Source organism: Emiliania huxleyi (genome assembly GCF_000372725.1).
Source record: "Emiliania huxleyi CCMP1516 unplaced genomic scaffold EMIHUscaffold_41, whole genome shotgun sequence".
Classification (NCBI taxonomy): Eukaryota; Haptophyta; order Isochrysidales; family Noelaerhabdaceae; genus Emiliania; species Emiliania huxleyi.
Window position 1 is genome coordinate 691,619 of NW_005198900.1, and position 25,076 is coordinate 716,694.

A 25,076-nucleotide genomic window follows, 5' to 3' on the forward strand; every position below is an offset into this window, starting at 1 on the left:
TAACACGCCGAGCACATGTTTCCGCATTCATTGCGAGGTACGGCAGCGGAAAAGCTCGAGGAGGGCAGCCAAACCGTGAGGAGGGGGAAGCGGCCTCCGCGGTGTGGAGTATGCTCCGTAACGTTAGGCGCGACAGCCAGCAAGATTAGCGTCATCTGCCTGTACCGCGCGCAAGCGGAGACACTCGTGTCGATGCTCGGGGCCGGCGGCGAGGAGGCCGGCGGGCACGCGGGCGGTGGCGGCGCCTCCGGCACGGCCGGCGGCGGTGGCGACGACGGCGAGGCGCAGGCGCTGCGTGCCGTCGCCGTGTCCACCGTGGACGCCTTCCAGGGGGCCGAGCGCGAGGTGGTGCTCGTCTCAACCTGCCGGACGCAGAGCCTCGGCTTTGTGGCCGCGCCGCGCCGGCTGAATGTGATGCTCACGCGCGCCAGGAGCGGCCGCCGGTAGTCGAGAGTAGCCCGCGTCGCCGCCGCCTTCACGCAACGCCTTCCCGCACCGCCACCCGCGCTCGCCTCTGCTCACCCGAGCGGCGCCTTTAGCAGGCGCCATCTCCTCGTCGTCGGCTCGAGCTCCGCTCTGCTGACGGACGGCCGATGGGCGGCGATCCTCGACGCCGCACAGCCGCTCCCCGACAGCTGCGCGCGCGGCGAGCCGCTGCCTCCGACCGACGCTTTCCACGAGGTGATGCGGGCTGCGGAGGAGGCGGAGGAGGGCGGGCGGGGCGCCAGCACCAGTGCCGAGGCGGAGCCGGAGGGCGACGGGGAGGAGGAGGAGGAGCCGTGGAGGAGGAGGAGCCGTGGCCAGCACCAGTGCCGTGGATCGGCGGGAAGCGCAGCGAGCGGCGCGGGGCTCACGAGCGGGCAGCGCGCGCTCTACTCGTGCGACGGCGGGGCATCCTCGATGGAGGTGCGAGCCGCCCGCCCTCGCCGCTGCCACTGCCTGTTCCCAACCCCGCGCCGCTTTGCTCTGCAGGTCACAGTCATCGCGCTGCACCACGACGACCCGGAGGGCATGTACGCGACGATCCGACTCCCAGACGGGAGGGAGAGGCACACGGAGGCGTCGAGGCTGCTGCCGCCCCCGGCGGCAGCAGGCGCTCGCGCGGAGTCGGCAGGCTGGTGAGCGAGGTCTCGAGATGAGAGGTCTGGGCGATCGTTGGCGGAGGCGCCGCTCGGGGACCAATTTGCAGCTGCCCGAGTGCCCCCGACCACGCGAAACAATGACGACATGTGCGAGGTACCATACTACGTCGGTACTCTCTACTCTCCCTTTGCATCTCCGGTACAGTTTGTTGGGGCAGTCTCTTTCCCCGAGGGCTTATTCTTGTGTTTGACCATGAACGGCGGAGCGCTATTCTCACTCTCCACACCACACCTGGCTCTCCAACGTGGACACGGCGCCACATAGGTCATAGCTCTACGGTCTGCGATGTACCTGTAGGCTGTTGTGCCTGCTCTGGGGACACTATGATCTCTAGCGCTGTTCTTCGCCTTCCTACCTAACCTAACCTAACAAGAATACCCGACCACCCCTTGTTTGGTGTGTCCGTTTTATTTATTTATTTATACTGACAAGAATACCCGAAGGCCAAGTGCTCCAAGTCGCAAGTCCTGCTGCTGCTGGGTTCCGAATGCTCCAAAACGTAATCCCCTGGTGGTCTATCTAAAAGCAAAAACGGCGTCAAAACGTACGTAGTGGCACCCTAGAGGCTGTCCCCAATAGCAGTGTCTAGCAGCCGCAGCTCGCGGCGCGAAAACATCCGGGGCACGAGCTTGACGCGCACGAGCATCAGCACGCCGATCACCGAGGGGAAGACGAGAGCCGTCGACGGGTTGCACCGGAGAGCGAGGAGCCCGAGCAGGCAAGCGGCCTACGGGCAGGGGAGGGTGGGATCGATCTGTCTGCGTGCGTGCGTGCGTGCGTGCGTGCGTGCGTGCGTGCGCGCGCGCGCGTGTGTGTGTGTGTGTGTGTGTGTTGTGTGTGTGTCCTGTGTTTTGTGCGGGGCGGAGCGGCACCTGTACCGCCGTGAAGCGAAAGACGGCCCATCTGCCCAGCGCAACCATCTCTCGCTCGGCGCCGTCGACGCGAGGGTCGAGCGTCCCCTTCTCGAGCCACAGCTTCTTGCAGCGCTCGACGAAGAGGTTGCCGGCGACCACGCGCCTGCCGAGGTGGAGAAAGACGCCAGACACGACCGGGAGCGGCACGACGGAGAGGAGGGGCAGCGCGAGCGACGAGGCGAGCACGCCCGCGTGGACGCCGAAGCCGGTGAGCCGCGTCTCGATCACGCGCTCCGGCTCCTCCACGGTGGAGCCGTCGGGCGCCTTGCGCGTCGTGTAGAGCGTCATCGCGCGGATCTATAGAGCAGGACCATTCTGCTCTATAGTCGCTCTCCACATCGAATGATCCGTGCTCTATAGAGGATGAGCCGCGCGTGGTTGAGCGACTCGACGGTGGCGGAGCACCTGAAGCAAGAGGTGGCGAGCCACTCAAACGAAGGCTCTGCACGGGCTGAGCGACTCAGCGGCGGCGGAGCACATCCACGGCAGCCCGCAGAGGGAGGTGGCGCCGGTGAGGAGGGCGAGGACGAGCAGGTCGAGGTGGTACGCCGCGCCTTTGCGCAGCTTGTTCGCCGGCGCGTTGACCGTTCGCACCGTGATGTTTTGGTCGAGGAAGAAGAGCAGCGCGAGGAAGACTGCGGGAAGCGCCGCCAGCAGCCGCCAGCGCGGCGCCAGCGCAAAGAGGTCGACGAGGAGCGGCCGGCCCAAACCGCATAGCCGGCCGAGGCTGCTGCCCACGGCGGCGGTCCCGGCGGCGGCGGCGGTGCCGATTGCGGCGGCGGCGGCGGTGCCGCTTGCTGCTGCGGCGGTGCCGCTGGCTGCTGCGACGGGCAGGCGCGTCAGCGAGCCGAGCGCGGCGACGGAGGGGAGGAGGGAGGCGGCTGTGACGGCGAGGATGACGAGGGGAGGCCCAAAATCGGAGATGGCCTGCGACTCGGCGGCGTCTCGGGTGAGGTCTCGGGCGGATCTCGGGGGGGCGTCGAGGCGCGTAGCGAGGGGCGGCGCCTCGCGCGCCATCGGAGAGAGGTATCGCTTCGAGCGGAAGGCGGCGGTCGCCTGGCAGAGCCACGCCGTGAGCCCCGCCGTGTTGAGGGCGAGGAAGCCGGAGCCGGCCAGTCCCGTGAAGGAGGCGCGGATCGAGCGGCACGCCTCGGCGACGTAGTTGAAGGCGAGCAGAAAGTTGAAAACGTCCTCGGTGAAGCGCGTGCAGTACCGGATCAGGCCGGACAGGTTGGCCACCGAGGCGGCGAGCAGCATGCCCGACGTCCACATGCCGACCCACGCATACATCGGCAGGAAGGGCAGCGAGAGGGCGGAGCAGTAGGCGTACAGCGCGGTCGTGAAGGCGAGCGTGAGCCCCGTGGGGCCGAGGAAGGTCATTGGCTGCCCCGCCGCCGCCGCGTGGGCCATGCCGCACACGCCGCGCGACAGGATCACCTCTGGCACGCCCATCGCCCCGTCCGTGAGCACCGACATTGCGCCGCCAAACGCGAGCACCGGCGCGAGGCAGGCGAACCAGAGGAAAGTGATGGCGGCGCACGACTTGGGCGTGAGGCCGTCGCGCCAGTCGGAGGCGTAGCACGCAAGCCTCCGGCTCGCGTCGTCGCTGATGCCGCGGCCCCACTGCACCGAGCGCAGGCCGCGCCGCCCGCCGACCGACGGGTTGGCGCGAGGGTCGCCCGTCGGCCACACGAATGAGCCAAACGAGAGCGGACCGAGGAACGGCGAGCCAGAGGCGGCCATCTCTGCCGCCTCCTCCTCGGCGCGGCGAGTCAGCATCGCCAGCCGGCGCCGCGAGGCCGGCGTAGGCGCAACCGTGCCCTCTTCGTCGGTGCCCTCTTCCTGGCGATCGTCCATGACTCGCTCAATCACATCGCGCTGGCTGCGGATCGGGCCCTCATCCGCCGACTCGCTGCCGTCGCCACTGCCACACAGCACCGGCCGCGGTGTCGCTCGCCGTCGGGACAGCGGCACGAGCGGGGAGGGGAAGGCGGGCGGCGCAAGCAGTGTCAGGACGACTGCTGATGGGAAGTGCAAAAGCATGCAGTTTGTTCGCCCGCCAGCTTGTTCACTCGCTTGGCACCGCGGAGCAGCTGCCGGAGAAGAATTTTAGGAACACAGCCCCCGCTTGCGGCGATCCTCTTCCCAGCTCCGCTGAGCCGGGTGCGTTATTCTTGGCTCAGCGTCGACGAGGAGCGGTCCCATCGACGTCGATGTCGGTTGCGCCACCCAACGAGCCGCCGACTCGAGAGCAGGTCCGGGCAGCCCTTCCAGAGACCAGCATCGCCGTCTCGCTGCCAGAGAGCCTCCGGCCAGTGCAAGCACCCGCTGATCTGGTCAAGGCGATCGTTGCGTTGCTCGGCGCCGCACAAAAATCGGCCGGAGCTCCGACCAAGGCGGCCGGTCGATTTGCTGTGCTGCTCGTCACTCCTTCCGCCCCACGCGCTGCGTCTTTGTGCGGATTGCTGTCTCGTGCAGGCCTCAAGGTTGCCAAGCTCTTTGCGAGGCACCTCACCGTCGATGAGCAGGCCGCCTTCCTCTCGACGCATGCGGTCGACGTCGCGGTCGGCACGCCCAACCGCCTCTGCCGCCTCTGCCGTGACGGGCTGGTCGACCTCTCGGCGCTGCGGTACGTTGTGGTTGATGCGACGCCCGATGCCAAGCAGCAGACCATCTTCAGCCCCGCGGGCAAGGGCAAGGGGCGCCGGCCGGACGCAGCCGAGCTCGCCGCCCTCCTCACAACGGGCAGCTTTGTGGATCGGCTGCTCAAACCGCGCGCCCCAGTGCTCTGTCCGGTCGTGCTGCCGACGCCGGCGGCGCTCGAGGCGGCTACGCCCGTGAGCGTGCGGCTGCAGGGGCGCGGGCGCGGGCGCGGGCGCGGGGGCAGACGCGGTGGCGGTGCGGCCATCAAGAAGGCTAGGCGGCCAAAGGGCAGCTGAAGCTGCGCTCACAGATCCTACGACTCCATGGAGTATTCACTCCCGTTCCTCACCTGCTACAGCCTACACGTCCAGCGATCCGCCGATCCTCCCCCAGTGCCCAGAGATCGGATACAAGGTACGCCGCGTGTGTGTGTAACCTTTGGTCCGTAAAAACAACTACGCCCACCCTTACCGTGACGTAGTTGGTTGCAGCACGATGCTCTGTGTGCGCCGATCCGGGTGTTAATACATGTGCATGCACATGCACATGTGTTGTCTCGTGAGAGAGAGAGGTGTCAGGTGAGATATACGAGAGAGGAGGGGCGGGGGGAGGAGCCAGGACGCATGCGGCATGCGCAGGAGACAATATAATCCGAAGTGTTGGCTGCCGCCACCGGGCCAGGGGAGACCACATGGAGAGAGAAGCCTCTGTGCCAATCTCTGCCAGATGAGCACCGGGACTGGGACCGAGCGATGGCGCCATGGCGCATCGACCGTCTCGTAGCCCTGCTCTGTGCTACGGGTGCGGCCTTTTGCCAACAACAAGCTCGAGGCGAAGATCAGCCGCGGGGGCGATGCTCTGCACCGGTCGCTTCTCGCCTGGCGGCAAGACGACGTTGATGGTCTGGAGAGGGCAGCTCCATGCCGACTCTGGCCAAACTGCGGCCGCGGCGACGTGGAGAGACCCGTCCCGTGCCGTCACTGAGACACTCAGCTGCGTGCCTGCACCCTGCGCCGCGTCCGACACGCCGTCGTCCTCGACCCAGCATGCCTCCGCCGCCACGCCGTCGAACGCGGGATCGGGTGGCAGCGGAAACACGCGCACCGTGCGGCTGATGCCTCCGTCGAGGGCGGAGCGCGCCTCCGGATCGGCGAGCGGCACGCAGCAGCCTACCCATCAGGAAGCTCCTCAGTACCGCGCTCCACCCTTCTGCTCCGCGCGGGCCACGCCCGCCGGCAGCGGCGAGGAGCGGGATGCGGTCGAGCGGCGCATCCAGCGTCAGCGTCTCTCCGCCGGGATGCCAAGCTCCGCCGTGCCAGTCCCACCAGCCGCGGCCGCCATTCTGAGGGAGGTAGACGTCGCGCCGCCGCTCGCCTGCGTCGAGCACGTTGGCAACGAGCAGCGCCGGGCCGCACATGAAGTCGTCGCTGGGTCGCCAGCAGCGGTCGTCCTCCTCAAAGTCGAACCAGGTCGGCCGCAGCGGCGGCACGCACTCGTCGCGCGCCGAGCGAAGGAGCGAGTAGAGGTACGGGATCAGCGCGTAGCGGAAGCGGATGGCGTCGAGCACCAGCGCCGCCACGCCAGGGTGGAGCCAAGCCGACGTCGGAGGCCCGCCCGCGTTCCACGAGTGGATCGTGAAGCGAGGGTGGAAGACGCCGCTCTGCACCCACCGGACGAGCATCTCGGCCGGCGGCGGCGGGCCGGCGAAGCCGCCGACGTCGTGCCCGGTGTTGAAGCAACCGGAGAGGCCTACACGCGCGTCACACACTGGGCTCCCGGACGGGGCCGGTGTGGGCCCGGAGCGCAGGGGCGAGGTGCCGAGGCCGAGCCCCATCCACAAGTTGTACCGCAGAGTCTTCCACTCGGTGTAGTTGTCGCCGCTCCAGGTCTGCACGTAGCGCTGCATGCCCAGCATCCCGCTCCGCGAGATGAGCCACGGCCGCTCGCCCGGCGCGTGCGCGCGCTGCGCCCGCCAAGACGCCTGGCACATGAGCAGCGCGTGCAAGGGCCGCACCAGCCGGAGCGGCACGCGCCGCCCAAACCCGTGGCAGAGGGCGTGCTCGTCCTCGATCGCATACTCGTTGTTGTCATTCCAGGTGCCGACGATGCCGCGCCGCAGCAGCGCCGCGGCCACGCGGTCTTGCCACCACGCGGCGGCGGCCGGGTTCGTAAAGTCGAGGTGCGAGCCTGAGGGCGGGCCAGGCGGGCGAGAGGTCGGACACGCACGTGCGCGCTCTGGCGCTGCGCGCTGCCCGCATTGCGCGCGGCGCACCGTCCGCGTCCCAAAACATGGACCGCTCGGGCGAGTACGCCGCTGCCGACGGCGTGGAGGGCCAAAACACCGCGCCCGAGGAGGGAGGCGCACCCGCCGCCGCCGCGGAGGCCGCGCCCGAGGCGCCGACGAAGAGGGCCGCCGCAGCGCAGGCGGCGTACTCGGGGTGGTCGACCAAGAGGCAGGGCCTGCGAGGCGGCGCGAGCTCCGTCGCTGCCGGGCAGCCTCTCGCCGGGCGTGGGGCTGGGGCGTGAGGCCACAGCCTCTCGCCGGGCGTGGGGCTGGGGCGTGAGGCTGGGGCGTGGGGCTGGGGCGTGGGGCTGGGGCGTGGGGCCACGGGCGGCGGAGACTTGATGTTGGCGGCGAGGCGCACGCCAGCGGCGGCATAAGCGGCGGCGAGCCCGTCCGGGTCGGGCACCTTGCCGCTGTTCCACGTGAAGACGTGCCGGCGGCCGGCGGCGGAAGAGGAGTAGCCGCTGGAGAGCTGGAAGGAGGAGAGCGGCACCTGCCTCGCCGCGCACTCGGCGAGAAAGGCCTCGAGCTGCCTCTGGGCGTCGGGCGCATCGGTGAAGGCCATCGTCGAGCCTGCGGCGGGGGCGTGGAGGGGCGTGGAGAGGTCGGTGGAGGCGTGTGGGGCGGCCAGGCCATGGAGGGGGCGCGGCAGGGAGGGTCGCTCGCCCGAGTAGCCGAGCGACCAGCGCGGCGGCAGCAGCGTCTCGCCGGTCAGCCACGAGAAGCGGGCCTAGTGCTGACAGCCTCTCGGCGATAGCTCATGACTCACACCCCTGAGTCTCGCCGCTCCGCCACCGAGGAGCGGGCCGTCACGCTGCGTACCCTCGGCCCGAGCAGCACGTAGTAGTCGAGGTCGCCGCACTCGGCCTGGTAGCTCGCGAAGAGGCCGTGGTAGTTGTTGAGCTCGCACCCAAAGTCGAGCGCCGCCCGCGCCATCGAGTCGTAAAAGACACCTGACGGCAGCACCGCCTCCGCGGCTTACCGAGCCACTGTGAGAGCTGCCCTCGCGCGTCGCCTGGGATGAGGCGCACCGTACGCGCCGCCCCCCCCGCGAGAGACCGCGCGCAGCGGCGGCGGCTCGCCGTGCCCGTCCGGACCGAGCGCCTCCGGAGGCTCCCCCGTCCCGGAAGGGTCGGCGGAGCTCGCGCACGGCTTGCCGATGTAAAAGGGGTAAAACTTGTAGAGCGGATCGCTCCGCTCGGCGTCGTACCCCATGGCGTCGACGCAGCGCAGGTCGAATCGCCGGCCCGCGCGGTTGAGAGCTCCGCTGCGCTCGCCGCACCCAAAGTAGGCGTCGCCTCGCCGGCGGGAGACGTAGTGCGAGACTCGGCCGTCGGCGCCGACGTAGTACGCACCCGTCGGGCGATCGCGCAACAGGAGCTTCCAATCACCAGTCGCCTCGTCATGCCACGCCCATGTCAGCCTGAGCGGCTCGCCCACGGCAGTACCCACCGTGACACGCAGGCGGCCGGTCGACAAGCGAACGGAGCCATCGACGGTACGCTCGAGCGTGGTGTCGGGCATCGCAAAGCCTTCGGTGCTCTCCTTGGGCCTACCTTCCTCGGGGAGCGACGCCATTCCGGGAGCGACCATCCACGAACGGTCTAGCGCACGGCCCGATGGGCGGAGAAGCGAGACCCGGATGATGTCAACCTCGACGCACGTAAGGCTAAGAGTCAGACCCCCGCCGATGTCTAGCGTGCAGCCGCCCTTGTGCTCGGTGAGTCGCGGCTCGCGAACGAGGCGAGCAAGCATGCTTTTTTTGAAGAATTTTCGGGGCGGTGTTGTGTTCTTGTGCCCTTGTTTGTTCCTTTGGCATTGGAGTGCTGGGGGGGGGGCGACAGGAAGGATGTGGCCCTGAGTTATGTGTACGCCAACTCAGGGTGTGTGGCAGCCCGCTGGCTGTGTGTCTTGTGAGCTTGTTTGTGTCTGTGTGTCGCTCGAGCGTGTCGTGATCATCTGTCTGCATCTGTCTGTCTCGCTCGCGTCCACCCATACCGCGTTGGTGTCCAGTCCGAGCCTGGCTGTTCTTCGCCTTTCTATCAATCAATCAGCTCACTGGCACTAACACAGAATCGGCGAGGGACTGCGAAGAGAGATAGGAAGAGGCAGACGCCCAAGGCGCAAGGCCAAGGGTGGTGGGCGACGGCTATAGCAACACACCTTCCTTCCCGTGAAATCCCTGTGTGGTGGCGGCGTGCCGTCCTCCCATCCCTCCTTTGGGTTGTCTGTTTTCTCTCTTTCTTTCTGGGCACTAACACAAGAAATCACGACTCTCGAAAACAACTCTCTAACACAGGTACACCGCGGAAATAAATTTCAAGGCACCGGACGCGACCGGCCTCAAAGGGGTTCTGGGGGTCCGGCCTCCTCGCGCCAGGCATGGTTTTCTCTAAAGCCCTCAATACAACTACAAGGGAGCGGTCACGACAAACGGCAAAACTTCAAGGCTTTTTATGTCCTCGTAGGAATTCCCGTCATCTCCAAGCCAACCGCCAGATGCATTGTGTGTTTTTGCGCGCGCTTCTCAGCGCTCTCGCTTAATCGCTTCTCCACGCGCGCTCTCTCAGAGAAGTGTGACGGCGTCAGTCTAGTAGGCGATCCACCCCTGAATGCACTCAAGCAGCGGCGCTGTCCTTCTTCTCAGCAACAGCAGCTTCGGGACGCTCGGTGTCGACTCGCAGCTTGCGGAAACGAGCGGCGGGGTCAGCTGTCGGCGAAACGTGCTTCTCGTGCGGCGACGTGACGCTGCGATGAGCGGCACGAGATGGTGCACCCGGAGCTGCCGGTGGGCGCCGTGCGGGCGGAGTAGTGCGCGGGGACGTGCGGGGGGTGGGGGTGGAGGAGTCGAAAGCCGAAGAGGGGGATTGTCGGCGCCGAGAGCCCGAGCCAAAAGATGTGGAGGGGTCCCAACCCTTCCCCTTTGAGGAGGGTGATCCCGCGGATCGTGGCCTTGCCTTCGAGGGCGAAGCAATTGCCGATCTCGAGGGAGAGTGATTCCACTCTCCACCACGCCACGACAAGGTCGACGAGGCGAACAGATCCGGCGAGCGCCTATAGGGCCGACGCTGGGTGAGCCGTGCCTTGACAAGCAGAGCAGGGGAGCAAACACGCTGCACGCATGCTCTCCGCGTACAGCAGCTGTCGGCCTCGCGCCGAGCCCGCCTTCAGCGCGGCCACGTTGAGAGCTTGCAGCCTCTCAATCTTGGCCTCGTAGTGGGCCGCGTCGGCGCTGCGGTCGTCGAGGCTTGCCTCTAGCTGCCGATTGAGCTCCTGGACGCTGCGCTGGTGCTCCGTGATGCTACGGTCGCGCTGGGCCTGGAGATCGCGCACCTCGTCCTCACGCATCCGCTGGAGATGAGCGACCTGCTCCTCGAACTCGATCTCGAGCGCACGCTTCTCGCGAGTCAGCCGTTCCACCTGCCCATGCAGCTCCAGCCGCGACCGCTCGGAATGCGCTCCCCGCTGGCAGGCGTCTTCGCGGAGCTGCTCGTTGCTCTCGCGGAGCTCGAGCAGCTCTGCTCGGTCTGCCGCATGCTCAGCCGCCGCCTGCTCGGCCGTCTCCTGCACCTTCGCCTCGAGGGCTGCAACTGCGCGCTTGGCTGCCTCGAGCTCGGAATGCATCGAGTCGTTCTCGCCCGTCAGCCGGGCGCGCTCCGCCTCGAGCCGCTGCTGAAGGGCGTGCTGGACGTCAGCGGCGCGCGCCACGTGCGTCTCGTGATCAGCCATCAGCGCCGAGATTGTGTTGTCGCTCTGCTCTGCCGCCGCGCTAAGCGCGATGTGCAGGCGCTCGCGCAGCTGAGACACATCTGCAGCGTGGGCCATCTCGGCAGCCCGGGCCTTGGCCTCGAGTTGCTCTGCAAAGCGCTGCATCCGGTGTAAAACGTGGCCGTTGGCCGAGAGGAAGCCGCGCGCCTTGTGCTGCGCCTCCGGGCCGTGTGGTGCAAAGGCGGAGTCGGCCGCAACAAGCGAGGCGGCAAGGGCACGCTGGCACTCGACGCGGGCGCGCGAGGAGTTGTGGATGGCGTCCTTGAGCACGACCCAGAAGTCGTTGTTGGCGGAGCCGTGGTCGTTGATCTTGTGCGGAAGCGCGGGCCGCGCGCGTGCCGCTACACTCCTCGCCATGGGGACGGTTTCGCGGACCCAAATCGTTTCGGTCAGTGGGGGGGGGATAGGTTCGGGCAGGTTTGGTTAAGTATCTCTTGTGAGTCTATCAGTAAGCGCGGGTTAGCCGTGGGTTCCACCGGGTTAAGCCACACTAACCCAGCACGGGTCAGCACGGGTTAGAACGGGTTACCATAACCCGACGCTAACCCGGCACTAACCCGACACTAACCCATCCTAACGTATGCCCCTCCGCCGAGCAGCGCGGGTTAGCGCCGGGTTAGTCTCGGGTTAGTCTCGGGTTAGTCTGGGTTAGGCTTGGGATTGGGTTACGGTTCGTTCCACCCCTCTCTCGTGCGTTCACTCACTCGCCACACCACAGCCGCGGGCGCATGGCGAGCGGGACAGTCTCATGCCACAGGATCTATAATGTACCGCCCTCAGCGCACTCCTCCTCCCTAGGGCCATCACTGGCCGGGCCCCCTGCAGCCCGCACTGCCACTGCAGCGGAGGCCATGGTCGCAACGGGAGGTGTGTCGCGATCAAAGTTACCAACAACATGCCTGTTAACAGAAGACCATGCCGACCTGTTAACAGAATATGTTAACAGAGGGGTCCCGTACCATGCGGAATCGGCCCTATCAAGTGCTCAAGAGTCAAGTGCGAACGCGGGTGCTCTTCTCAATGAGCACCTTGTCATGCACGGCCTTCTGCAGCCAAGGCTCCATCGCGGAGGTCGGCTCGGGTGCCTGTCGGGTGCCCGCCGCAGCCGTTTCATCTCGCCAACCAGCTCTAACCCGGGGTGCACTGCACTAACCCGGCCCTAACCCACCCCTAACCCGGCGCAAACCCATGCTGACGTATGCCCCCCAGCCGCACGGGTTAGTGCCGGGTTAGTGCCGGGTTAGTGCCGGGTTATGGTAACCCATTCTGACCCGTGCTAACCCGGGCCGGGTTAGTGAGCACTAACCCGCGCTAACCCGCGCTTACCGATAGACTCACTCTCTTGGAAATCAGCACACATAGCTCACATGATTTTCAGTGTATGTAGCTCTTACGAACATACCCGAGGGTGAACTGCTGACAGGGTTTGCGATGAGGAGCGATCCGAAAGTGGTATTCGGGTGATCAGATCACTACCGCCGAAGCGCAAGCGCTTGGAGCAAGGGAACTGCCACGTATGGGTCCCAGACTAGCACCCCACCTCGCGAGCCGACGTTCTGGCTCAGCGAGGTTGCTGCGGAGCACTCGCGGACCGGTTCTTCTGGCCCAGCGAGGCCGCTGCGGGGCACCCGGCGGCTCGGTTCGCTCATCAGCGCAAACTCGGTCGTGCAGAAAGTAAGGTGTGTGTGTAAAGGCGGCGCGGCACGGCAAGGGTCGGCGGTAAGGCGGCGCGGCGGCAACAGACGGCAGGCAGGGCATCGGACGGCGGGACAAACGGCACGGGGCGTGGCACTGTTGAGGTTCGGCGGTACGGCGGCACGGCGGTAACGGACGGCAGGGGGGGGGGCGGGCTAAACGGCAAGGGCGGCGCGGCACGGAGGAAGGAGCGGCACGGCAGGGAGGAGCAAGGACGGCGCGGTAACATTTTCAGTGTCTGTAGCTCTTACTACTTACTAACATGCCCGGAGATTTTCGCTTCGGTGCGCGGCCTGTGGGGTAACATGTAAATTTGCCTGACAACATAACAAACAGATACACAAACAGAGAGTTTCAAACCCGGTGTCGAACCACCAGCCCGACGCTCACGGATCCAAAAATCGCTTCTCATCGCAAACCCTGTCAGCAGTTCACCCTCGGGTATGTTCGTAAGAGCTACATACACTGAAAAATAGTTAACCTCCGAGAAACCCATCGGGCCGCTTCTGGCTTCTCATCGCAAACCATGTCAGCAGAGTCCTCATACGGGTAGGTAGGTAGAAAGGTGAAGAACAGCCAGGCTCGGACTGGACACCAATGCGGTATGGGTGGACGCGGGACAGATGATGACGACACGCACGAGCGACACAGACACAAACAATACCAAAAAGAAAGAATTTTACTATACAAGCCCCTCTCACAGCAGACTGGCTCGGACTGGCACTACAAAAGAAAGAAAAGATTCTGCCCAGAGCCGCGCAGCTGTGCCAAGCTCCAAGCCTTGCCACCCAGCCTTGCCGAACCCGAACGACGCTTGATAAATGAGCCGCGCGCTGCGGCGCACCTCATCTCGCTTGCACCGCAGCGGCGCGCGCCACTTTTCCGCCGCCGCGCCTGTCCTCGGCCAGGACCACCGGCTCGTTGTGGCCTCGCCGGCGCCGCCGCTGCAGCTTCCTGCGCCAGGCTCCCTCCCAAACTTTTCGGACTTCATCTGCTCGGGCTTCGCCAAGAATGGCGACAAGCCTGCTGTGGTTGTGGACAACCCGGAGGGGCCGGCGGACGTGAGGACCTTTGCGGACCTGCTCGCCGACGTGGGGAGCGTGGCGCACGAGCTGCGCTCCGTACTCGGCTTCTGTCCGGGCGACAGGGCGCTGCTCATCTCGCCGAATCACGCGGACTACTTCACGGCCGTGCACGCCGTGCTGAAGCTGAACGGCGTGCTCTCGCCGGCAAACCCGCTCTACTCAGCGACTGAGATCGGGAGGCAGCTCGAGGACTGCGAGGCGACGGTAGTCATGGCGCACCCCTGCTGCCTGGAGAAGGCGCTCGAGGCTGTCCGCGCGTCGGGGCGGGCCGACGCCATCTCGGTCCTCGTCCTCGGAGCCGACGCGCCCGCCGGCGCGACACCGCTCGATGCGCTGAAGGGCACGGGCGCCGCGGCGCCTTTGCTCGGCGCGGTGGAGGACGACCAGCTGGCGGTGCTGCCGTACTCGAGCGGTACCACCGGGATGCCGAAAGGGACGATGCTCACGCACCGCAACCTCATCGCCAACGTCCTCCAGTTCGAGTTCGTGGACGGCCGCTTCTGGAGCCGGGGCGGCGAGACGCTCGTGAGCCCGCTGCCCTTCTTCCACATCTACGGCTTCACGGCGTCGCTCAACATATCGCTCTACTACGACTGCACGTGCGTGACGATGCCCGCCTTCGACCTCGAGCGCTTCCTCTCCCTCGTGCAGGAGCGGCGCTGCACCAGGGCTCCCTCTCGCCTGCCGCCTGCCGCAGAACAGTCACCGGGCCGCGGCCGCCGACGCGCCGTGGACGTGTCCCCTAGGCGCAGCTCGTGCCGCCAATCATCCTCGGCCTGGCGAAGCACCCGCTCGTCGACTCGTACGACCTGAGCTCGCTCAAGACCATCGTATCGGGCGCCGCGCCGCTCGCGCGCGAGGTTGGCAACGAGTGCGCCGCGCGGCTCGGCGTGGCCGTCAAGCAGGCACGGGGTGTAGGGTGAGAACTGTGGTACGACCTCCAGGTGCGACCTCCGGTGGGTTATGATGATCCTGATGGAGCCTTGGCATTGTTGTTGCCGTGCGGGTGAGGATGTCACTCGGCGTGGTCGTCAAGCAGGCGTGGGGGATGAGCGAGCTCGCGCCGATCGGCAGCGTCAACCCAGACGGCGACAACCGGCCGGGCTCGAGCGGCGTCGCGGTCGCCTCGATGCTGTACAAGATCGTCGACCCCGAGAGCGGAGAGCTGCTGCCGCGCGGCGAGGAGGGCGAGGTGGTGTGCACGGGGCCAAACGTCATGGCGGGCTACCTCAACAACCCGGAGGCGAACGCGCACGCCTTTGACGCGGACGGCTGGTTCCGGACGGGCGACATCGGCTACGCCGACGAGGACGGCTACCTCTACTTCACGGACCGGCTCAAGGAGCTGATCAAGTACAAGGGCTTCCAGGTGCCGCCCGCCGAGCTCGAGGCGCTGCTGCTCTCGCACCCGCAAATCGTCGACTCGGCGGTGATCCCGGTGCCTTCCGACACGGCCGGCGAGGTGCCGCGCGCCTTCGTCACCCTCGCGCCAGGGGCGGACTTCGACGCCGACTCCATCGCCGCCTGGGTCGCCGAGCGGGTCGCGCCGCACAAGAAGCTCCGCGGCGGCGTCGTGCAGATGGTCGCCCCCGACGCCATCCCAAAGTCGGCGGCGGGCAAGATCCTAAGGAGAGTCCTCGTGCAGAGAAACAAGGCGGGCGAGTTCGACCCGCAGGCGTGATGACACGCATGTACTGTACACACACCGCACAGCTCAGGGGCGCACCCGCCTCATGGATGTCCGGCCGGGGGCGGTTGTGGGTTGATCTGTCCCACCACACAGCGCGTCTCGCGTAGTCGTACGCGGCTCTACAAAAGCGATAGACTGTGTGTGAAATCCCCTTTTTTAGTATAAAACGCCGATTCGGCGCGCCCACGCCACGCGGGGGTCCTACACATGCACATGTTGCACATGCATACGGCTACGCGCGCTAGAGCCACCCGCGCGCCTCGCATCCCGCCTTCAGCCCCTCGTACAGCGCAAGCGTGATGCCGAACTGGGGCGCGGAGCGCAGCACACGCTCCGGCCCTCCCGCGAAGAGCCCCGCGACCCCGCCCTCGGACAGGACACGGCGGCCGGCGGCAAGCGGACCCACCCCGCCGCTCGCCAGGCCGCGCGTCGCCACGTTCGCACCGACGACCGCCGCAGCGCCGTCTCTCAGCTCCGCCGGCTCCTCGCGCTCCTAACGGAAACGGCTTGCCATTGGTCCGCCTGTCTAGCTGCCTACCATCTCCAAGCCGCCTCTCGCCACGCACCTCCTGCAGCCGCGTCTTGACCACGTCTGCGGGCGTGGTGAGGTACGCAGCGGGCGCCGCGGCGAGCATGCCCGCCGTCAGCGAGAGCAGTGCGCCAGTCATGTGCATGTCGCCCTCCGCCAGCATCGTCCTCGCGCTGGCGTAGACGGGGAAGAGGATCGCGCTGAAGAGCGAGTCGCGAGCTGCGCACGCTGCAGCGCCGGTGTAGAGCACTAGCGGATTCGAGGCCGCCCCGAGCCGCTGCAGCACGCCAAGCGGGCTGTCCGGATTTGAGGAGAGCTGGAGCCGCACCTTCACGATCTCCAGCGGATTGGTGGCAACCACCTGGCACAGCCCCGCCAACGCGCCGGAGAGTGCCTCGCCGAGGAGCGGAGCACTCTGGTCGTGCACAAACAGCTTGATAGATTTCTCGGGTACGACGCCCGTAAGCTGAACGCCGAGGCCACTGTACAGAGAGAGCAAGCCCTCACTGCGTACCAGCGAGAGGGCGGCGCGGACTCCACTTCCACCGTAGCTTTTCTGCGCTGTCTCGCTCTGCAGCCGTGTTTTGATGCTGTCAAAGGGATACACGGCCAGGGCGCCAGCGGCGCCAGCGGCGCCAGCAGCGGCAAGATTGACCACTGTTGGAGGTGGTGCACAGATTGCAATCCCGAGGACGAGAGCGACGCTGAGCATCGTCTGTGACAGTGCGACAGCGACAGCACACGTCCCGGGTGCGTCCGGCTTTGACTGAACGCGCCCCGGCAGCGCCCAGCCTCGGTCGGAAGATGCTTGTCGCGAGGTTCTCGCGGTGGATATCCTTTGCCCGCGTTTGGTAGCGAGGATTGGTGTAACCCGAGCCACGGAGGCGTGTTTTCTGACGGCCGACCGTCAGTGCACGGAGTTGCCCCTTCTCCGACTGCCCCGGCTAGTTCCCGAGGTCGTCGGGTGTGACCCCTGCGGAAGAATTCTGCAACCCAAGTCCCTCTCACAGCAGACTGGCACGGACTTGCACCACAAAAGGCACAGCAGACGGCTTGAAGAAGGTCGGCTTGAAGAATTTGAATTCCGGCTTCTCGTCGATTCTCGTCCTGCCATCCCTGTCCTCCTCCCCCATCCTCCCCCTCGTTTGGGTTGTCTGTTTTGCTTTCCTTCCTTCCTTTACCTTTTTCCCTCTCTTGGGTTGGGTGGTCTCATTCTTTCTTTCTTTTTCCATTTCTGCATCTGATTGATTATTTTCTTTTCTTTCTCTCTCTCTTCGAGATTTAGGTATGGGGGAGAACGTCATCGCTCACCGCACAGGCCGGCGACCTCCCTCCCTTGCGCGTTGATTATGCGCACCGTGCACGCTACCGAGAGGCACAGCCACACTCAGGGATTTCAAGAAGAGGGGTGTAGCGGGTGGAGCTGTGGCGCCGGGGCGCAGAGAGGTCGAGGGTTTCCCGGATCCCGCTTGTCCTTCCCATCAATGCGGCGCGCGCGCCCCGGCGCGGTCATGCCATGACGAATGAGAGTCATGGGCGCGGTCTCGTGGAATTCCACCTCCCCCATCACACAAAACCAACACGCGTGTGTCACACAAACCCCGCCGGCGGCCTGCCACCGCCGACCGCACATCGGACCGCAGAGCAGAGGCTCCGGGCCCAGGCCCTCGCTGGTCGCTACGCGCCACCGGAGCCCGCCCCGGCGCCGTCCTCTCGCCTAGCCGACGGGTGGCGAGGGCGCCTCCGCGCTTGGCCACGCGATCCAGAGGAACATGAGGAGGACGACGGCGAAGATGCCGCGCAGCACGGCCTTGTTCGTCGCTGCGCGGCGGCCCATCTGGCGCAGCACGCGGCGCGACGCCTCCAGCCCCTCGCGCGCGGCGCCGAGCGTGCCGCGCGTCCGCATCAGCGTCTCCCGCTGCCGCGCAAGGTCGCCCATGATGGCGGCTCCCCGCTCCTCCATGTCGAGGGTGGCGGCGTGCGCCTCGCGCAGCCGGTTGGTCGAGCTCGCCAGCCGGTCCGAGTTGGCCAGCATCCGCTCGCTCTCGTCGCGCCCGCCTCCGTCCCCGCTCGCCGCCGAGAAGAGCTCCTCGCGTATGCAGTCCGAGGCGACGGCGGCCGCCTGGCGCGCGTCGGCGCGCGTCGCCTGCGCGATCGATGGCGGAGGCGCGTGGAGGTGCGTCCGGCGGGAAAGTCTGCTCTCCTCTTCACATGATGGCCGCGTGGCACACGGGCGCGGCAGAGGTGCACACGGGCGGCGCACCTCCCGCAAGCGGCGTGAGAGGTCTGTCAGCTCGGAGCGGTAGGCGCGGATGCGCGAGGAGAGAGGCGCCCGCTCCGTCTTTGGGAGAGCGCCCGCCTCCATCTCCAGCATCGACACCACCTCGCGCGCTGCGTCGATGGAACGCGACGCCGCCGCCGCCGCCTGCTGCCGGTCGTCGCGGTCCGCAGTGGCCCTGGCCGTCTCCAGGTGGGCGGCGGCCTCAGAGCTGTGCGCGCGGTACTCGTCCTCGTACTCCTCCATTATATATCACAGAAACGATGACCAGCGCCTCCTCGGTAGAAACTTGAAAAAAGAAATAACTCCGCTGCTCAGATTGGGCGGCGCTCGTCGGCGTTGCGGCGCTATGGCGCTCGCGGCGCGCTCGTGGCGTTCAGGCGGCTCGCACAGCGCCCACCCACGCACACACGCACGCACACACACACACACACACACACACACACACACACACACACACACACACACACACACACGCACACACACACACACACGCACACACACACACACACACACATGCATGTACAGACACACAACCCCTTCCCCTTCCCCCACAAGGGCGAGGACACACACAGGACGCACCTCTAGCGAGGCCCGCATAGCATGTGGGAGACTCCTGCCGCCGCCCCTGCCACCCCTGTGTCAGTGTGCCTGTGGTAGCGAGAGACTGCCAGCGACAAGCTGGAGGCAGGTCGCTAGACTGAGATGAGACCGCCAGTGGAGTTGGGAGTCCACCGTGCACCGCGCTGCGAGCCTGTCGTGTCCCTTGTCAGGAGCAGGAGAGCCCCACCGGTCCCCCTGATCGTCCTTCCAAAATCCTGCTCGTGCAGGTGGGGACCCTGTCCTCCTCCCCATCCCTCGTTTGGGTTTGTCAGCGGAAGAAGCGACAAGAGAGAGAACGACGAGAGTGGGACGACCGCGAGGTGGCATGAAGGTTGCAACGAGAATTGGCGAGGGACTGCGAAGAGAGATAGGAAGAGGCGGACGCACAAGGGTGGGCGACGGCTAGCGCATCACACCCTCTCTTTTTTTCTGATTCCAACAGACACACACACACACACACACACAACCAGGCTAAACTTGAAAAAAGGATAACGCACGCGCCCTCAGCGGAGCTGGGAAAAGGACCGCCGCAAGCGGCGTGGCGTGGGTCGGTTGTGCATCCATCCCTCCCAGGCCCCTCTGCGCCTCGCTAAACTTGAAAAAAGTGCGTTCAGTGCTTGTATTGTAGAGAGTGACTGACCATGTCGCATGTGCACAATATCTCTCAGTCTAGCTATTCCTCTAGCCAAGGAGAAGAATTTGCGCAAAAGTCGGGGCTGAAAAACCATTGGTGTGGGTAAGGGCGTAGACGCCCTTAGTGTGGGCGACGGCTAGCGCACCACACTCCTCTCCTTAAAATCCCTGTGTGGTGGCGGCGTGCCGTCCTCCCATCCCTTCTATTTCTTTTCTTTTTCCATGTGAAATCACGAACCCTGTCGAGACGCAGTCGCACCGCGTGCTGGGCACGGCTACAGGTGTACGGGTCGGCGCCTTCCTTCAGGTGCGTTTTGATGACACGGATACTGCAATAAAAATACCGATCACATCTTTTTTTCGCCGCGGCTGCTGCCTCCGCCAATACGACGGCGGGCGCCGCCGGCCGCCGCCCCTGGAACGCCTCCGAGCCCTCAGCAAACGCGTGGCACCGCCGGATCACGTCCGCACACGCTGCCTTGCGCATGCCTCCGCCTTGCAAAAGTGAAAAGAGTGCTCCAAGAGCGGCACACTCAGTGAGCGCGCGGACAGCGTGCTCACGATCCGGAGCAGCAGCGCGCGGCATGGTTTCTCTCTGAAGAAGTTTATAGGTTAGGTTAGGTTAGGTAGGGAGGTGAAGTCTGAAGAACAGCCAGGCTCGGACCTGGACACCCAACGCGGTATGGGTGGACGCGAGACAGATGATGACGACACGCACGAGCGACACACAGACACAAACAGGCTCACCAAGTCACACAGCCAGTTGGCTGCCACACACCCTGAGTGGGCACATAACTCTGAAGAAATAGGGAAGACAAAGCATTTCACGGTGTGCTCAGATTGGGCTGCCAGAGCCGTTCGATTTCTCGTCCTGAAAGGGTTAAAAAGAAAGAAAGAAAACAGACACAGCCCAAGGGAGGGATGGGAGGACGGGTTATACATAAAATAAATAAAACGGACACGCCAGGGGGGGTATGGTCTCGATCGAGGTGGGTTGGTTGCGTGATGTGACCGTACCTTACCCCGCAAAAAGTCCGAACCCAGCGCTGCTGTCCGCTGAGGCCACCGGCCAAAACGCAAAACCACATACATATCTTGAAGGTCCGATACTGGAAGCCCATATAGGCACCTTACACTCCCCCGCAGTATCGCACCTCTTGAGCGACACTACGTTTCCGCAGCTGGGGATTCTCCGGGTACCCCTCTTTGTACCCGTGCTGGCCGGATGCTTCCTCCTCCGACCGAACAACTCAAGTTCGATCGGCCCCAGTCTCGAACTGGCAGCCACTATCATCTATGATCTATCTATCTCACTCACTCACCGGAGGTACCATGTCCGAAGAGGCCACCGGCCAAAAGCGCATATCTTGAAGGTCCGATACTGGAAGCCCTAATGGACTATAGGTAGAAATGTGAAGAACAGTCAGACTGGAAACCTCCTACAACAAGGCGAAAAAAAAGAACGAGCGGTCCCCTCGGCAAGCCGCTGCCGACATCGCCTCGGCCGTCCGGAGAAACAATGCTCGACGACAACAATGCTCAGGAAGTCGACGAGCCTCCTCTCTTCAAGTACCAGCGGCTGGGCAGGTCCGTCCCGCTCATCCTAGGCTCCGACGCCGCCTCCTCCCTCGCGGTGCACGCGCGGTTCCTCGTGCTCGGCACGGCGTCGGGGGCGCTCCACATCCTCGACCCGTCGGGCCTGGAGCTGCGGCGGTTCGCGCCGCACTCCTCCGCGGTGACGGGCGTCTCGATCGACGCGTCGGGAGAGTTTGTCGGCTCGTGCTCGCAGGACGGTACCGTCGTCGTGAGCAACACGATCAGCGGCGAGGGCTCAACCCAGTGGTACCCGCGCCCGGTGCAGAGCATCGCGCTGATGGACTCGGCGGGCGACTTTGCCTCGCGCCGCCCGGTGGCGACGGGCGGTCTGGCGGGCCAGCTGGTGCACTCCGCTCGCGGCTGGTTCGGCGGCGCGAAGGACACCGTCCTGCACGCGGGCGAGGGGCCCGTCACGGCGGTGGCGTGCGGCGGGCCGCTCATCGCGTGGGCAAACGACGTGGGGGTCAAGGTGTTTGACACGGCGCACAACCGGTGCGTCTCGTTCGTCGAGCGGCCGTACGAGCGGCCGCCCTCCGACCTCTTCCGGTGCCAGCTGCTGTGGTCCTCTCCCGCCGAGCTCGTCATCGGCTGGGCCGACTCGATCAAGCTCGGCGTCGTGCGCTCGCGCGGCGGCGGCGGGCCAGACTCAAAGGGCCCGCGGCTGTACATGGAGGTGGTGGCGCTGCTGCAGACGGACTTCTTCGTCTGCGGCCTCGCCACCGCCAGGCTGCGGCGCGAGGGCGGCGCTTGGGCGACCGACCTGCTCGCGCTCGCCTTTGTGCCGGACGACGAGGCGGCCGGGCAGGAGCAGGACGGCGGCGGGGGGGCGGCGGGGGGGCCGGCGGCGCCGCCGGAGCTGAGGCTGCTCACGCTGCGGAACGAGGAGATCCTCTGCGACTCGCTCTCCGTCGAGGGGCACGAGGCGCTGACTGCCGCGCAGTACACGCTCGCCGCCGCTCCGCCGCCGCCGCCCCCCGCCTCGCCCTCGCCGCTGCAAGCGCTGCCTCAGCCGCCGCCGCCGCCGCCGCCGCCGCCGCCGCCGGGGACGCCGCCGCCGCCGCCGCCGCCGCCGCCGCCTCCGCCGCCGCCCCCGCCCTCCCGAGACCTCAACCCGATGATGGCTGCCCGCGGCGCCCTCTCTGCCGCCGCCACCTCGGCAGCCTCCGCCGTCGGGGGCGCTGCGGCGGCCGCCGCGGCCGTCGTCAACGCCGGCGGAGCGAGTGCAGCGTGGACGCCGCTCGCGGCAGCGGCGGCGCGCAGCAGCGTGGCGCCCGGCGGCTGGGAGGCGGCGTACCAGTGCGCGGGGTGCCTCGGAGGGCGGCGCGGCCGACGGCGTCCCTTTGACGCTCCTCACCGCGGCTGCGCTGTAGGTGCGACGACCTCTCCGAGATGACTGCGTACGTCGTCGCGCCTCATGACATCGTGGTGGCTCGCTCCTTCTCGTGGGACGACCGCATCGCGTGGCTCCTCTCGTCGGGGAGGTTCGAGCTCGCCCTCACCCTCGCCAGCAGGCACACGGCCAGCCTCAGCCGCCACACGCCCCTCGCGATCGCCGAGCAGTACGCGGCCTCGCTCCTCGAGGCGCCGCACGCCGCACCTGCGAGCTGCGCGCCCGGGAGCAGCACGCCGGCGCCGGCGGACGGCGGCACGGCGAGGGGAGGGGAGGTGGGCGGAGCCGGTTCGGCGGGTCTGAGGGCTGAGGGCGCGGACTCGGACAGTGGCAGCGGTCTCAGCCAATCGGAGCAGGGAGGCGAGCTCGAGGCGCCCGCCTCGGTGGCGGCGCGCGTCCTGGCGTCGCAGCTCGGCAACGACGCCGCGCGCTGGCTGCGGTGGCTGCGTCGCTTCGCCGCCGTCGGCGCAGTCCGCTGGCTCGTCGAGGCGGTGCCCGTGAGGCCGCCGCTGCAGGGCGCGGGAGGCAGCGCCTCGGACGTGTACGAGAGCGCGCTCGAGCTGCTGATGAGGGAGGCGCCCGCCGAGGCGCTCGCCTACCTCCGCTCGTGGCACCCCTCCCTCTGGAGAGAGCCGGTATTGCGCGATGCGGCGACCGCGGCGCTGCAGCACGCGAGGGCGGCGGCGCAGCCGGCGGCTTGCGCGGCGGCGGCGCTCGCTTCCGAGCTGGCGGCGGCGGCGGCGGAGGCGGACCGGGTGTCAGAGATGCGGGGACGGGCCGGGTGCACTGCTTGCGCGCTCGCCGCGGCTTCGGAGGCGCCGCCGGCGCCGGCGCCGGAGGGCGAGCGGCCGCTGTCGCCTGCGGAGAGCGCGCTCACCGAGGTGCTCGCACTGCTGGCGGTATCGCGGCGCGAGGTGGGCGTGGCGCTCGACCTGCTCCTCTCGCTCCCCGCGGGGCAGGCCGATGTCTTTGTCTTTCTCAGCCAGCAGGGCGCACACGCCCTCGCTCTCCACCGGCTGCTCGACCTCGCCCGCCTCTCGTGGCCCCGCACGCTCGCGCTGCTCCTCGCGCGGAGCGACTCGTCCTTCCCGCCCGCCGCCGTCGTCCCTCAGCTCGAGGCGGCGCCGTGCGAGCCGCCGGCCCTCTGGCTGCACGAGTACCTCCACGGGCTGCTCGAGTGCAACCCGGCTGCCGCGGCGCCCTTCGCGCCGCGCCAAGTCGAGCTGTACGCAGCACTGGCGCCGCAGCAGCTGCTGCCCTTTCTGCGCTCGTCGAGCGGGTACGAGCCAGAGGCTGCGCTCGACGTGGCCAAGGAGCACGGGCTCGTCGACGCGCAGATCTACTTGCTCGCGCAGCAGGGCGCCGCCAGGGCGGCGCTCTCCCTCGCGCTGGGCGACGGGCGCGACCTCGGCGCCGCGCTCAAGCTGGTAACAGAGAGCGGCGAGGAGGAGCTGTGGCCTCTGCTGCTCGACGAGGCGGTGGCGTCGCCCGCGCTGACGCAGGAGCTGCTCCTGCGCGTCTGCCGCCCGCCGCTGCTCGCCATCGACCCGCTCGCGCTGCTCCGCCGGCTGCCCGAGGGCGAGCGGATCGACGGCCTCCGCAAGCACCTCACCCGCTTGCTGCGGCAAGTCGCCGAGCACGAGGGCCTCTCGAGGGGCGCCGCCGCTATCGCGCACGCCGACACGGCGGCGCTCCTGGGCGAGCGGCATGCGGCGCAGTGCCGCGGAACAACCCTGCATTTGCCGCTTCCACAGGACCCGTCGGCGAGCGGCGAGGCGGGCCCAGACTAGCTGGCGAGCGTGTGCGTGTCTGAGCAACTGATGTCAACTCGGCTAGCCACTGCCACTGAGCGAAACTGCAACCGTGATGTCTCGTGAGCCGTCCCGTGAGGAGGCGAGAATTAGTTCTCCATTGCACAAAGATCACAGGACCTGCTCTCCTTTTTACCCACCTGGGCATCTCGGTGTCGGATCTCGGATCTCATATCCTGCATGTGGAGAAATAAATAAAAACGGACGTCTCTACTGTGAGATGGGTAAAAAGAAACAGGTCCCCACCCGTGCGATCTTTGTGCAGGGTTTTTTGTGCGTGTGGTCGGCGACTAGCCGGGGTCGTCCTCCCGACGGGGGACTAGCACTAGCCGTCTTCCACATGCACATGGTCCCTCGGGTCCCTGCTACTCTTAATCTCTTCGTAAACCCTCCTGCTGATCTCCGCAAAGTCCTGCTCCCTCCCTCGTCTCGCCCTGCGCGTCTGCTCCGCCTCCCCGGCGTCTGCCCTGCGTCGTCTGGCGACGGGTCCTCCATAGTCGGTCGAGGTCGCCGCCCTCCTCGCCCCATTCCCAGCCTGTTGCTTTGGTGGTCGGGTCTGGGAGCTCAAACCTATCGATTTCCATTGGAATGTCGTGGGGGGCGGAGCGCGTGCCTAGGCCTGCCCCGCTCGCCGATCCCGAGCTTTCTGCCCGAGAAAAGCGAGTCTTGCGGCCACGGACGTCCCCGGGGCGACGCGCGATCGCCCCTACGTCACCCGCGCGCGCCATGTTCGGCCCCCTCGCGACTCGCGAGGCGCCGAGACTGGCGGCAGCTCGAGCCGGCGCGGCACTCACCACCTCTGCGTCCGCCGAGGCGAAGGCAGATGGTTCGGAGGCGCGGCGGCGGCGGCGGTGGCGGCCTCTGGGGGCGCTGCGCACCCCTTCGCCGAGCAGTCCGCCTTGACTTGCGCGAGGAGCGAGCGGCGACCGCAACTCGACGGGAGAGAAGGTGAGCATTGTAGCAGCCTGCTTCACACACGTACTCACGACGTACCACGTAAAACGTACATACTAC

At 66.7% G+C, this 25,076-nt stretch overlaps 9 protein-coding genes across 9 annotated transcripts in view; 3 read left to right on the forward strand and 6 right to left on the reverse strand.

The window, feature by feature from the left end:
* EMIHUDRAFT_210208 (hypothetical protein) overlaps positions 1 to 1,122 on the forward strand; it is a gene marked incomplete at both ends in the record, with an annotated part of 2,443 nt that extends 1,321 nt beyond the window's left edge. The window contains 4 exons of the mRNA XM_005769839.1: positions 331 to 443; positions 543 to 733; positions 836 to 906; positions 973 to 1,122. Of these exons, the coding sequence (XP_005769896.1) occupies positions 331 to 443; positions 543 to 733; positions 836 to 906; positions 973 to 1,122 (525 nt within the window). The remainder of the gene's footprint in view (positions 1 to 330; positions 444 to 542; positions 734 to 835; positions 907 to 972) is intronic.
* A 440-nt stretch (positions 1,123 to 1,562) lies between these two features.
* On the reverse strand, positions 1,563 to 2,345 carry EMIHUDRAFT_210209 (hypothetical protein; the record flags this gene model as incomplete). Its single annotated transcript, XM_005769840.1, has 3 exons — positions 1,563 to 1,658; positions 1,769 to 1,870; positions 2,022 to 2,345. 3 exons carry the CDS (start codon positions 2,343 to 2,345, stop codon positions 1,563 to 1,565), a joined length of 522 nt encoding a protein of 173 aa, XP_005769897.1.
* Positions 2,346 to 2,377: 32 nt separating this feature from the next.
* EMIHUDRAFT_210210 (hypothetical protein) lies at positions 2,378 to 4,100 on the reverse strand (the record flags this gene model as incomplete). Its single annotated transcript, XM_005769841.1, has 3 exons — positions 2,378 to 2,462; positions 2,536 to 2,784; positions 3,127 to 4,100. The coding sequence occupies 3 exons, from the start codon at positions 4,098 to 4,100 to the stop codon at positions 2,378 to 2,380; spliced, it is 1,308 nt and encodes a 435-aa protein (XP_005769898.1).
* Positions 4,101 to 5,495: 1,395 nt separating this feature from the next.
* EMIHUDRAFT_464236 (hypothetical protein) lies at positions 5,496 to 8,739 on the reverse strand (the record flags this gene model as incomplete). The annotated part of the gene is made up of 6 exons (XM_005769842.1): positions 5,496 to 5,869; positions 5,928 to 6,887; positions 6,973 to 7,160; positions 7,323 to 7,714; positions 7,807 to 7,937; positions 8,016 to 8,739. The coding sequence occupies 6 exons, from the start codon at positions 8,737 to 8,739 to the stop codon at positions 5,496 to 5,498; spliced, it is 2,769 nt and encodes a 922-aa protein (XP_005769899.1).
* Positions 8,740 to 10,038: 1,299 nt separating this feature from the next.
* EMIHUDRAFT_210213 (hypothetical protein) lies at positions 10,039 to 11,109 on the reverse strand (the record flags this gene model as incomplete). The annotated part of the gene is made up of 1 exon (XM_005769843.1): positions 10,039 to 11,109. The coding sequence occupies one exon, from the start codon at positions 11,107 to 11,109 to the stop codon at positions 10,039 to 10,041; it is 1,071 nt and encodes a 356-aa protein (XP_005769900.1).
* A 2,106-nt stretch (positions 11,110 to 13,215) lies between these two features.
* Positions 13,216 to 15,381, forward strand: EMIHUDRAFT_416064 (hypothetical protein). Its single transcript, XM_005769844.1, has 3 exons — positions 13,216 to 14,201; positions 14,279 to 14,403; positions 14,514 to 15,381. The coding sequence occupies exons 1-3, from the start codon at positions 13,269 to 13,271 to the stop codon at positions 15,211 to 15,213; spliced, it is 1,758 nt and encodes a 585-aa protein (XP_005769901.1). The 5' UTR covers positions 13,216 to 13,268; the 3' UTR covers positions 15,214 to 15,381.
* Positions 15,382 to 15,463: 82 nt separating this feature from the next.
* EMIHUDRAFT_210216 (hypothetical protein) lies at positions 15,464 to 16,463 on the reverse strand (the record flags this gene model as incomplete). Its single annotated transcript, XM_005769845.1, has 2 exons — positions 15,464 to 15,715; positions 15,789 to 16,463. 2 exons carry the CDS (start codon positions 16,461 to 16,463, stop codon positions 15,464 to 15,466), a joined length of 927 nt encoding a protein of 308 aa, XP_005769902.1.
* Positions 16,464 to 17,289: 826 nt separating this feature from the next.
* EMIHUDRAFT_451431 (hypothetical protein) lies at positions 17,290 to 18,629 on the reverse strand (the record flags this gene model as incomplete). The annotated part of the gene is made up of 3 exons (XM_005769846.1): positions 17,290 to 17,897; positions 18,015 to 18,269; positions 18,612 to 18,629. The coding sequence occupies 3 exons, from the start codon at positions 18,627 to 18,629 to the stop codon at positions 17,469 to 17,471; spliced, it is 702 nt and encodes a 233-aa protein (XP_005769903.1). The 3' UTR covers positions 17,290 to 17,468.
* Positions 18,630 to 20,784: 2,155 nt separating this feature from the next.
* VPS41 (vacuolar protein sorting 41) lies at positions 20,785 to 24,041 on the forward strand (the record flags this gene model as incomplete). The annotated part of the gene is made up of 4 exons (XM_005769861.1): positions 20,785 to 21,639; positions 21,745 to 21,800; positions 22,232 to 22,886; positions 23,133 to 24,041. 4 exons carry the CDS (start codon positions 20,785 to 20,787, stop codon positions 24,039 to 24,041), a joined length of 2,475 nt encoding a protein of 824 aa, XP_005769918.1.
* Positions 24,042 to 25,076: the final 1,035 nt, after the last annotated feature.